This window comes from Oryza glaberrima, chromosome 11, assembly GCF_000147395.1.
Source record: "Oryza glaberrima chromosome 11, OglaRS2, whole genome shotgun sequence".
Classification (NCBI taxonomy): domain Eukaryota; kingdom Viridiplantae; phylum Streptophyta; class Magnoliopsida; order Poales; family Poaceae; genus Oryza; species Oryza glaberrima.
Genome location: NC_068336.1, coordinates 24,983,901 through 24,996,699, shown reverse-complemented (window position 1 = coordinate 24,996,699; position 12,799 = coordinate 24,983,901). Strand labels below are relative to the sequence as shown.

Sequence of the window (12,799 nt, the reverse complement as noted above, 5' to 3'; positions counted from 1 at the left end):
CTTCTCTTCTCTCCTGATTCTCTCGATCTGGTGCAGCAGCAGAGGGGAAGAGAGGCGGCCGGTGGCGGAGCGGGGACGGCGGTGGTGGGAGAGGGAGAGAGGTGGCGGCCGGCGCGACTAATCTAGACTCTAGACTCGTGTAAAACTTGTCTGCATACGAGGTGCATGTATGATAAAGAATAAAATTTGCTAAGAAAAAGAGGCCAAAATGAAATTTTATTAACAGTGAAGGGGCTAATTGCATAAGTGTCCATAATAAACCCTTAATCTCTCTCCAAAACCCTCTCTCCCGCTAGCCAAAAAAAAAAAGAAGAAAAAGAAAATTCCTCTCCGATGGCCGGCGTTCCCCCGCCGCCGCGGCAGCTCGACGTGCGGCGCTTCGCGGCGGCTCGAGCCGGCGAGCTCCGTTCCCTCCACGAATCCGTATCCGCCCGCCTCGCCGGCCGCTTCACGCAGCCCCGCTCCGCGCGCCGCCGCACCACGGGCCACCTCCCCTCCAACAAGCGCCGCCGCCTCCGAAGCCGGGATGCCGAGGCGGCCGACGGTACGGAGGAGGAGGAGGGAAGGCCCTCGAGGAGGGTGAGGCGGCGGCGGGAGCTCGCGGGCAACCCCGCGGAGGGGTTCTCCGCCGCCGGCGACGGCGCGCGGCGGCTGCGCACGCACCTGTGGCACGCCAAGAGGTTCTCCATGGAGAGGCGGTGGGGATTCGTCTTGCCCATCGGTGCCCATGGGAGGTACGCCTCGAATCCTCAGTTTATCATTACAAGATCCTTGATAGTAGATGATAATCTGACCTGACTTTCATACGGAGAGGGGAAATAGTACAGCGTTACTGAATTTTCTGTGTTAAATTAACTTTACTGAATTTCTGTGTTAGATTGTATTTGATCTGAGTGTACTACAAGCTTGAAATGAGCTCACTGGGTTGTAATCATTGCATTGGCGGGGCTCATTTATACTAGAAGAAGTTCCCATCATTCCACTTCCTTCCCATTTTGTAATTTTTTTGGTGAGTTTGTATTCCACTAGCTCATCTCTAGTGAGAAAGGATTAAAGGCAAGAGTTATATGCTCGTTCTGGTTGTTCATAGTCCAACATGGGCACCACTGTTTAGGCAGTTCTAGAATTCTAGCAGAGCAAGTTAAACCGATTTGAAGGGCAATCAAATTATGAAAGCATTAAGCTAGTGTTCTTCATACCAACATTCGTCTTGTAAGTGCAATAAATTCTTAATCAGTTTCATCACCTTGAGGAGAGTGCAATAAATTCTTGTACAAAATGTAGAGGTTGATGTCTTACATGTAGTTTATCTTACGCTATCTTCATGACCTTCATGCTAAGGTTTATCATATATGTAAATTCAAATGAGTAATGCAGTTCACATTCTATCATGCAGAGGAAGGGGTTCAAGAACTGTTCTGAAGTGGCTCAAAAATGGAACAGTTGTTCATGATGCTAGCTACTTCACTCCAGTTGAGCTAGATGGTCCAGAGGTACAAGTTTCTCTATGTTCCTTTTTAGCCTTGCTTATCTCCTATTTCTTTTATACTTAAAGAAACTAATTATGTTGCTGGCTAACTGACGTAGGACTCCCTGTTATCCATTGTCAGAATGGTTCTGCATCCATCTCCTCAAGATAAAACTCCTGGCTTGAAGCATCTGCATGGTCAAGTTATGCGAGGTGTTTGCTATGAGAATGCTATGGTAGTTATACATTTACCACAGAAAGCATAGGTAGAGGATTGTTTGGAATGACAAATGTGACTTAATTGTATTTTCCAGCTTTGCCGTGTTGGGTGTCCTCACCTCGAAATTGTTGGGCCGGTGACATACATGTGGCGTCCATTTTTAAGGGAGGGTGGTGAATTGGAGACTGAAGATGTAGATTTGTCCAATTCTCAAATTATATCTGATGAAAGAAATTCTTTACGGCGCCAATTATGGATATGGATCCACCCTTCTGCTCTCAGTGAAGGGCTTGAAACATTAAGAGCCGCTTGTCATCAACAGGTTAGTCCTCTTTGTATTTTTTTTCTGCTACATGTAGCTTCCAGCTTTTGAGCTTTGAGATAAACATTTGTTTAGAAATATTGCTTCATTTGTTCGTCTATGTGCAGTAATGTCATTCTTACATTGCAGATGCAAGAATCTGGTGACACAATCAGTTGTTGCTCACTGGAGGGGAAAATGGCAAGATTAGAAGTCATGGGAAGCAATGCTATGCAATCTCTTAAGAGTATATTGAAGCCAGTTAGCAAGTAAGTTCATCTTTCCCTGAGAAAATTATAGTGGTCACTCCTGGCTGGAGAAAAAGATGATGTCGAGCTGTGCTAATTTATGTTTTTTCAATGAATGCAGTCCAAGTATATCCACCAAGCTAGTTAATAAAAATAATGTGACTACATCAACTGATCCTCTGTATTGCTCTACTGGCTCTCATCTTTTGAAAAGATCTGTTTTTGATAATGCTGACATTCTTCAGTCTGGTGCTATACTATCCATGATAGTCCATGACCCCAGAGATAATTCAGTCGAGGGAACAGATTCTTCTAAAACAGTTTCCCTGGACCAGAATAACCAACTCATGGAGGAATACCAAGTTCCAAATGCTGATGAGACACCATCAGGGATTGGGAATATTTTGTCATCGATATGGCTGAACCCAGGAAATCACGATTTGGCCCTTTCAGACTGTAGAGAATTGTGGGATTCCAGCCTTAAGATAAATCCTCCTGTGGATGAGAAAATTCTTTGTATGGAGAAACACCACAGACGTATGAAGTTTTTCTGCCTTGATTCTGGAAATGATCAAGGACAAACAAGTCAAGAGAAGGATTCCATTGGTCGATCCTGTCCTGTTATTCTTCTGAAACATGCAAAAGGCAGTCTGCTCTCTGTAGGGTAAGGCCCATTTTCTCAATCATGTTACATTTGCTGTCCTGCTCTTTTATGTTAGCTCTTATATGGTCCCATAATAGAAGTGCAACCATCATAAGTCTTAACATGAGAACTAGACCTACCTCAGTGTATCATGCTCATATTGGTTGAAGTTATTTTAGCTTTGGCTTCTTATAAAAAGTTTATTCAATATCTGTTATCACTAATTTTGCTTGATTATTTGTTGAACATTGGCTAACAATGATCTGTTTTCTTTCTGGTGCATTTGTGAATAATTTTTTACTGGCAATGATTTGTTTGAGAGGTTTGTGTGATAATATTCCTAAAAGCTAGGATTCTCTACATGCTATCGTTATGTCATCATCCTGATGTGCAGCTATCTTGTTTCATTTTTGTTGACTTCACAGGTGGTCTGTTATTCTACCTTTGAGTTGGGTAAAACCTTTCTGGTTTTATCTTGTATCTCATGGTGCACATGCTATTGGCTTAAGAGAGAGACGGTGGATAGCCTCAAAGGTATTGTTATTGATAAAAAGATAGAATGCGCCAGAAAACAAGCTAATGATGTAATCTTAGATCCTTGCAAATTTATTATGTTATTACTATTGGTGATTGGCCTCCTGGTGCAGTAGTATGTTTAACATTGCCATCTGTATTCATTCAATAGTATGAAATAGTTGATATAGTTAAAGTAACAGTAAGATTACAGCCTTGGGGAAGCTGAGGATTGTGCAGCTTTGATTTATGTTTTATTGTTAATTGTGAGAAGTTTGTTCTATAGCAATACACTGATCCCTCTATTTGCAGCTCAAGATGCCATGCTTCCCTTATGATTATCCAGACAGCAAAGCCTATTCATTATTTATGGCTGAAGAGGCTGCTGTTCTCGATAAAGCTACCAACTGCCGCCCTTCTTCCATGAGACCTCCAAGGGTTCCTGTACCACCTTTATGGCATTGTGTCATTGCTAATTTTCGTAAAGGAGATGGCATACTGAGCAATCTTGAAGATGACTTAAAGAGCGTCGCTACAGTATTATCTGAAAGTATCCCGGTAAATTCCAACTCTGGTGATGCAGAATCATCACCAACAAGTGCTCCTACATCCTTCCAACTACTTGTGCCAAGAACCATTCAAGTGTTGAGACAGTATGTGAAAAAAATTGATGAGAAGTATTTGAATTCATCTGACATGGAAGCAGTTACTGGCAAGTCCAGTCTAGTTTCTGGTGATAATGTGAAAACAGGATGCTCTATAAACAGATTATGTCTTGTAAGGGTGCTGATTAGAGCATTTAAGGAAGGTTCTTTTGAAGAGGGTGCTGTTGTTTGTGCCCCACTCCCATCAGACCTTTCAGCCTGGAACCGGAAGACCAGGTCAGTACTCACAATTTATTTCTTCAGCACCTCATGATGAGGGTATATTATTCATGTAGCTGTAAATTTTTTAGTTCACATGCAACTGAAGTGATACTTTACAACATTGGATCAATGTTGCTGTCCGATTGATTGTCATCTGATTTCTTAAGTTGATTCTGGCTTGAATCATTTTAGTTTTGTATCCCACTGCATTCTTCTGTATGAGATGAGTGCTGGGAAATATCAATTCAAGAAGCTCATCCCTGTTCACGCATCTAACAGATCAGAAGAGGAGGAAGAAGAATGTCTAGAAAAATGGGAACTCCAGCTCCCTCAATCCCATGTAAGTTCTTATTTCTCTTGGCTGGATCCTAGCACCAGCAATCTCCAGCTGCCAAACGGCGATTCTACACGAAAGGCATTCAGATGGCCGATAGGCTTCGTCACGACGGGTTTTGTCCATGGAAGGTAATCTTGCCTCACCCAGTCTCCCTCACTATATGCCAACGATGCAATACTGAGTAATAAACCTTAACTGAACAATCCGCTTTACATATTACAGTAGTGGGCAAGATGCTGTTGCAGTTGCCTTCTGCGAAGCAAAGCTTCTCGCGGTGTTGAGGCGGCAGCAATGGAGGACACATGAAAGTCTGAAGCGCAAAGACATCTGTGTCCTTGTAAGGAATGCAAGATCAGCGGCATACCGACGAGCACTCGCAACAATTGTCCTGGAGCAGCAAGAGGATGACCTTAAGTTTCTCTAGTCTGTAAACCTTAAGCTGCTTATTAGAATCTTTTACAGCTGTCTGATTCATGTTCGAGGAGTGAGAAGCAACAGGGTGGCAAACTTCCAACTCCCCAGTAAAATGTGAATCCTTTTTTATCCCTTCATAAATCAGTTGTCACATGGAGTCTGGGCCCACATGTCTGGTTGTGTCCTCTCCTTTCTTCACGGCAAATGCATGAAGGGGTGTTGGTTGCAACTTGCAAGTCACCGGCCAGCATTGCCCCCTATTTTGCCGGGAAAATTGTCTGGGAACAACCTGACCTCTCATTTCCCGCCAAATAAAGCCAGCCCTCTCCTTTCCCCTCCCTATTCAAATACATCTCCCTTACTTGCTTCCTCCCTTGCAGATTTTCAAACACCCCCCCCCCCCCTACCCAAAGATGTCTTCAAGGATCCCGACGAGGGCGAACCTCGCCCTCGCCGCCCTCCTCGTCCTCCTCACCGTCGCCGCCACCACCGTGCCCCTCGCATCAGCGAAGTGCACCGCGAAGAACAAACCCGAAGGCAAGGCGGAGAAACCCGGTGGCGCGGACGCGGGCTTGGGCTTGGCGGCGGCCCACATTTCACCAGAGAAGAATGCCGGGTTCACCAGCGGCTTAAACCACCGATGAGTTGAAGGACGCCTCCGATGAGGTCCTGTCTTCGCTCGTGGCGCCGCCGTCATCAGCCGATCGATAGGACGGCCTCCTAATTAAGCCTTGTATTCCTTCAGAAAACAAAAGCTGTTTTTTCTTTCTGTGTTTGATAAATTAGTTTTTACTAGGAAAAATGACTATGTGTTGTAACGGGTGAAGGTTATTTTAATCTTATTATTGTTATACGGTTTAGTTAACGGAATTCGCTTGGATATATATTTTTCTAGAAAATCATGAGCTACAATTAGAAGTCTGATCATCTCAAGTTAGTATGCGAGTTTTTTTAAAGAGATTTCTTATACGACTACTTTTGTATTTCCAAAAATGAACGAACTTAAAACCTGAGTCAAATACGGATCTGTATTTTTAAAAGCGAACGGACTTAAAACCGACTCATACAAGGATGACATATCAAAGTACTAGAAAAAACATCTTCAATTTTTATAATAGTAGAGATTTGGATATGCACCGTGCTGCATATCCAAAATTTATTTGTAGATGTGATACACATTTATAAAGAAATAATAAGAAGTAAATAACTCGATGGTTACTAAAATCAACTTCCATTGCTGCATAAATAATTTTTCTGGACGAGACCTTTTTAGGTTGCAGGTGCGTCATAACTGCTCTCACCTATAAAAAATTGCTCTCCAAGCATGTTAGGACCGCATGCAAAAATATCAATTTTCCTAAGCGAGCCTATTAACAAGTTCGCATGTGAAGAATAGTTTCCTAGCAAAAGATGGGAAGGATGTCGACGCAGCCGGGGCGTAGAGGAGATGGGGCGTCGCCTACAAGTTCACCATCTTCATCCGTAGTTGCGACGCTTGATCTGCGAGTGAATCATATATTTTGATGATATTGTCGGTCTTGGCCGCCGCCTCACTGCGCTTCGTGGAATCAGCGGGCGATGCCCAGTCCCGCGTCTTCCTTAGCCATCACTCTGTTTTTTCTTCTCTTCAACCTATTGCGCAACCTTGACCCCACATGGACTCCCGCCCCACCCTCGACCGCCGCCTGACCAAGCAGCGGCAGCGGAGCCTCGCCGTCGCGCGGCCGCCACCCGCCTTGACGCGATGAAGCGGGGCCGCGGCCACTGCCTCGCCAACGCGGTGAACACAAACGAGCAGGTACTAGCCTGTCGCTGCCGCCGCGAGTCTGGGCATAGAGCTCCCTTCGATCACCGCGGTCTGGCCGACTAGCCCCAGGAAGCCCTGAACTGCTATGCCCACGGTGTTCGCGCCGATCTTGGTGCACCATATATACCTGAGGAGGTAGCAGTGGAGGAGAAGCGACGGCAACCTGGCCACCGTGGTACCGTCCTCTCTCCATGTCCATGACTTCGCTAAGCTCGACCTGAGTGGGAGCGGCATGCCCACTGCCTGGTGCTGCCCCCGTAGCGGCCTCCACGAGCTTCCTCCTGCTCGGGTCGATCCCCAGCGCGGCCAAGTCCTCAATCATGAGCATCCTCCTAGTCCTCCCCACCGCGCCCCGTGGATCGAGGCTGTGCCACGCGGATGCACTCGCGGCCGCAGCCCGTGACCGGGGCGTGGAGGCGAGCACCACCACTACGAGGTGCTGCACGGCCACAAGCAGAAGAGGCCACTTTACGGCGGGAAGTGGGTCTACTGCCTGAGTAGATCGAAGCCACTTTTGGTCGCAAAATGGATGCCGCAAGACATAGTCATTAGTCATCTCCTCTTTGTTTTTTCCCTTTTTAAGGTTGCTTGTTTGTAAATCGTCATCAAACTTTCTAAAGTCTTAATATAAAAGATACACAATCCTTATGCGCAGTTGAAAAAAAGGTATGCGGGTTTCAGTCTAACTCTGAAATGCATTCAACTGTGTGATATTACCTTCCTGCAAGCGACTCTCAACAATAGAGGCAATTGACAACCTCATCGGCTCATCGCTTCCTACGATAAGTTAGTCAGGCTGCTCGTACACTGTCACTAGCAGCGACGCCACTGCCTACGTTGGTTGCCGCTGAAGTCTCAAGTTGGCAGGGATGCCTCTCGCCCACGTATCAGTTGCCTTTGACGTTGGCCATTGTATTCATTGCTGACTTTCGTGGCACCTTTGTGGCATTGTATCATTGCTAACTTTCGTAAAGGAGATGGCATAGTGAGCACTCTTGAAGTAGATGACTTAAAGAGCATCGCTACAGCATTATCTGAAAGTCTCCCAGTAAATTCCAACTCTGGTGATGCAGAATCATCGCCAATAGATGCTCCTACATCCTTCCAACTACTCGTGCCAAGAACCATCCATATGTTGAGACATCATGTGAAAGAATTTCATGAGAAGTATTTGGGTTCATCTGTCATGGAAGCAGTTACTGATAAGTCCAGTCTAGTTTCTGGTGATAATGTGAAAACAGGATGCTCTGTAAACAGATTATGTCTTGTAAGGGTGCTGATCAGAGCGTTTAAGGAAGGTTCTTTTGAAGAGGGTGCTGTTGTTTGTGCCCCACTCCCATCAGATCTTTCAGCCTGGAACCGGAAGACCAGATCAGTACTCACAATTTATTTCTTCAGCACCTCATGACGAGGGCATATTATTCATGTAGCTGTATATTTTTTGGTTCACATGCAAGTGATACTTTACAACATTGGATCAATGGTACTGTCCGATTGATTATCATCTAATTTCTTAAGTTGATTCTGGCTTTTAAGTTTTAAATATATTCATTTGCTAGATTCTGCTATTTGTTCGGATCATTTTTTTTTTCTGTATCCCACTGTATTCTTCTGTATGAGATGAGTGCTGGGAATATCAATTGACGAAGCTCATCCCTGTTTATGCATCTATCAGATCAGAAGAGTACGAAGAAGAATGTCTGGAAAAATGGGAACTCCAGCTCCCTCAATCCCATGTAACTTCCTATTTCTCTTGGCTGGATCCTAGCACCAGCAATCTTCAGCTGCCAAACGATGATTCTACACGAAAGGCGTTCAGATGGCCGATAGGCTTTGTCACGACGGGTGTTGCTGATTAATAAACCTTAATTGCAATCCGTTTTACATATTACAGTTGTGGGCAAGATGCTGTTGCAATTGCCTTGTGCGAAGCAAAGCTTCTCGCGGTGTTGAGGCGGCAGCAATGGACACATGAAAATCTGAAGCGCAAAGACATCTGTGTCCTTGTTAGGAATGCAAGATCAGCGGCATACCGACGAGCACTGGCAACAATTGTCCTGGAGCAGCAAGAGGATGACCTTAAGTTTCTCTAGTCTGTAAACCTTAAGTTGCTTAGTTTTCAATGTTGTAATCCTTTTTCTGAATCTTTTATAACTATCTGATTCATGTTTGAGGAGTGAGAAGCAACAATTGTGCATTTGCTCGAGTGGTAAAAATTCAACTTCCCAGTAAAATGTGAATCTTTTTCCCCTTTCATAAATCAGTTGTCACAGGCAGTCTGGGCCCACATGTCAATAGCACAATCAAATGGCAAAAGCAAAGATATACAAAGAGGGTGTATCTGTCTGTCTGTCTGTTCTGTTGTATCCTTTCTTCACGGCAAACGCATGATTTTTACAGAAGGGTGTTGGTTACAAGTCACTGGTCACCATTGCTCCCTATTTTGCCGGGAAAACGTCTGGGGAACAACTTGACCTCTCATTTCCCGCCAAATAAGGTCAGCCCTCTCCTTTCCCTCCCTATTCAAATACATCTCCTCACTTGCTTCCTCCCTTGCAGATTTTCAGACACCACCCTACCCCAAACATGTCTCCAAGGATCCCGACGAGGGCGAACCTCGCCCTCGCCGCCCTCCTCATCCTCCTCACCGTCGCCGCCACCACCGTGCCCCTCGCATCGGCGAAGTGCATCGCGAAGAACAAACCCGAAGGCGAGGAGGGGGAACCCGGTGGTGCGGGCGCGGGTGCGGCCCACGCTTCACCGGAGAAGAAACCCGGCTCCACCGGCGGCTTATCCACCATGTCCGTCGGTGAGAGCGTACCGGAGATCGAGAAGGACTCCTCCGATGATGGCGCCGCCGTGAATGAGAGCAAGAAGCCTAAATCCAGTGGCGGCTTGACTACCCTCTCTGTCGATGATAGTCAAGCAGAACCCGCGGACAGTATAGCAGAACCCATGGAAGATGGCACCGACGACGGCGAGGATGAGTCGGAGAAAAAGAAGAAGAAGAAGAAGAAGAAGAAATCCAAAAGCAAGAGCTCCGATGATGATGATGATGATGCCAAGAAGAAATCCAAGAAGAAATCGAAGAACTCGGACGACGATGAAGATGATAAGAAGAAATCCAAGAAGAAACCCAAGAACCCGGACGACGATGAAGATGACAAGAAGAAATCGAAAAAGAAGAGCTCCGATGAAGACAACGACGGTGCCAAGAAGAAGAAGAAGAAGAAATCCAAGGGCAAGAGCTCCGATGAGGAAGATGATGAAAAGCCCAAGAAGAAATCCAAAAGCAAGAGCAAATCCTCCTCCTCCGACGAAGAAGATGAGAAGAAATCAAAATCCGAGAGCCAAGCCGCCGCGGCGGCCAAACCACAGGAAGAAGACGAGGAAGGCGGCTCGGCATCGGCATCGACATCGGCGCCGAAGAATGAGCACCACTCGGGCACCATGTCGCTCCCGGACCCGGACATGATCGCGCAGCCGGTGATGCAGGCGCTGAACCCGGTGGTGAAGGCGCTGTGCGGCAAGACGGACCACGCCGACCTGTGCGAGTCCTCCATCGGGCAGCTGCCGCAGCAGCCGCCGGCGCAGCTGGACGACATCGGCGTCCTCAGGCTCTCCATGAACGCGCTGCGCGCCAAGGTGCAGGAGGCGATCAGCGTGGCGACGAACAGGATGGGGGCGGCCTCCGGGGACGAGGTGTCCAAGGACGCCATGGGCGACTGCCTCCAGATGTACGACGACATGAAATCCAACCTGGACTCGGCGGACGCGGCGCTCAAGAAGGGGGACAAGGACACGGCGCACACCATGCTCGACTCCGCGCGCACCGACGTCGACACCTGCGAGGACGGCTTCAGCGAGCGGGAGGGGCTCAAGCCGATCATGGGCGACCTCGACAAGATCCTCGCCGAGCTCTCCAGCAACACCATCGCCATTGCCTCCGCCATAATTGAGTGACTCATCTCATTTTCTCTCTGTCTTTCTCCCTCTGACCGTCTTGAACAAACAACTGAAGTGTATGTAGTATGTACCGAGTGTTTCAAAAGCTGAAACTGCATTATGTATCTGTACCATTATGATTGATTATTATGACTTGTGAAATTGTGAATTGTGATTATGACATCCATCCCCTTTTTTAATCTTGGGATTCTTGGTTAATCAGATTAGTTAACTTGTCAATGGGGAGGAATTTCCTATAGGCGCCAACATTAATCAGCAAACAAAGTTTCACACACACACAAAAATTTTGTTCAGAATTTGTTTCTTTCAACAGGGGAAAAAAACCCAGAATTTGCAGGGAAACTTTCGTTTGATTAATAATAAGAATGGAGAAGCTTTTTATCTGCATATTAAATTTCACATAATAAAAAAGTCGTTTTGATAAGTAAGAGTGGGGAAGCTTTATCAGCACAGGAAATTTCGCAAAAAAGAAGATTCAGAATTTTGCTGGCAAAGCTTTTATTTGATTAGTAGCAATGAGAGTGGAAAAAAAAGAAAAAAAAATAGGGGCATTCCGAGAATTGAACTCGGGACCTCTCGCACCCTAAGCGAGAATCATACCACTAGACCAAATGCCCTTGTTGATGAATTATTAATATAAACTGTACCAATTTATGTGTCCAATATATTTTGGTGTAATCAGAATTTGGAGATAGTCTCCTGTTTCTGCTTGTAATTGATTCTTCATTTCATAATCAGAAGAGGAGAGTGTGTTCTTGTTCTAAATCCCCCAGTCTGGATTTTCAAATAAGCTGCAGCATCTCAGACAATCAAAGAGGTAATTAAGTGGCTAAATGCTAATGTCATCAAGCATGGAAGAGTACTCAACTAACCCAAGTTACTGACAACATGACCTCATCTCACTGCAAACACGAACCTGGTACTGAACCTTTCGTTCAAATTCTGAATTTGGTGCGAGAATTGCGACCATAAGCAATCAAGCGATGCTACTACCGCCGATGCGCAGGCGGCAGCGCTGCATCGTCTTACTGAACTTGATGGTGTCCAAAGCCGACTTGACGGCGAGATTCCGAGCGACCATCTTGCTCCTCTTCCAGTGTCGTCCCTTGATCTTTGAGCTTCGCTCCGGTCCTTCTTTTTTACCACACGGTACTAGTACCTTGAGGTACTAAAATCCTGACCGTTGGTGATGGCAGATCTAACGGTGACGATTGCATGGTACCTCGAGGTACCAGCCTGGTCATGGGTTGGTTAGCGCAAGTGAGCCACGGTGGAAGGGTATAATCGTAATTTCGCGTATGGAGGGATGTTTGGATCGGTGCAAGGTTTGGCTGAGTTGGTGAAGCACGGCAGAGTAGCGAAACCCTAGGTGGCGGCGGCAGCATCCCGTTCGCGGTGGCAGCGGCGCATCCATAGCTGATGACGGCAGCATCCTGTTCACGGTGGCAGCGGCGCATCCATAGCTGTCGATGGCGGCATCCCGTTCGCGGCGGCGGCGGCAGCGGCGCATCCTTGGTACCTCACGATACTAGTACCACGCGGTACTAAAAGATGGACGGGAGAATTTCTTGATCTTTAGCCTTGGGGCACATTGACATGAATTCACACATGGGATGGGAATATGGGATACTACCCCATCGTCGTCTCTGGTCCGATCGGTGGATCAGCCAGCCTTCGAAAAACCTGTGAATTTTGATGGATCAGTGAATATTTTTGAGTGAAACAAGCGGGAAAAGATCGTTGTAAGTGTTACCTGCCAGCTAAACTCGTTCTTCTCATTTTTTTTAAAATTTTTTTATGACATGTAAATAACAAGGGGATGTCTCTTTAAGAGTTTAAAATCCAAAAAATTATCCAACAGAGCAACACAATTTTTTAAGGGATTTTTTTTAACAGAACAATAGAGTAGATCTGCCTTCATAAGTGCTTTTGTAACTGTTATTCCATCAATGAAAATGCAACCAACTTAACAAGTATGCATAAAATTTCAAGAGAACTTCCAATGGTCTTTCTATT

General features: G+C 46.0%; 2 protein-coding genes and 1 non-coding gene across 4 annotated transcripts; 2 read left to right on the top strand and 1 right to left on the bottom strand.

The window, feature by feature from the left end:
* Positions 1 to 306: 306 nt before the first annotated feature.
* On the top strand, positions 307 to 5,399 carry LOC127755102 (ribonucleases P/MRP protein subunit POP1). Of its 2 annotated transcripts, none has more exons than XM_052280742.1 (10): positions 307 to 734; positions 1,397 to 1,493; positions 1,588 to 1,704; positions 1,783 to 2,010; positions 2,140 to 2,258; positions 2,359 to 2,901; positions 3,306 to 3,414; positions 3,706 to 4,274; positions 4,539 to 4,724; positions 4,819 to 5,399. In XM_052280742.1, exons 1-10 carry the CDS (start codon positions 334 to 336, stop codon positions 5,018 to 5,020), a joined length of 2,571 nt encoding a protein of 856 aa, XP_052136702.1. In that variant the 5' UTR covers positions 307 to 333; the 3' UTR covers positions 5,021 to 5,399. The 2 variants fall into 2 exon arrangements, with proteins under 2 accessions (XP_052136702.1, XP_052136703.1); XM_052280743.1 differs by having other exon boundaries at positions 716 to 734; positions 1,611 to 1,704.
* A 3,965-nt stretch (positions 5,400 to 9,364) lies between these two features.
* Positions 9,365 to 10,931, top strand: LOC127755103 (uncharacterized). The gene has a single exon (XM_052280744.1). The coding sequence runs from the start codon at positions 9,404 to 9,406 to the stop codon at positions 10,778 to 10,780; it is 1,377 nt and encodes a 458-aa protein (XP_052136704.1). The 5' UTR covers positions 9,365 to 9,403; the 3' UTR covers positions 10,781 to 10,931.
* Positions 10,932 to 11,328: 397 nt separating this feature from the next.
* TRNAP-AGG (transfer RNA proline (anticodon AGG)) lies at positions 11,329 to 11,400 on the bottom strand. Its single transcript has one exon. It is a non-coding gene; the product is annotated as a tRNA-Pro (tRNA).
* Between the last annotated feature and the right edge of the window lie 1,399 nt (positions 11,401 to 12,799).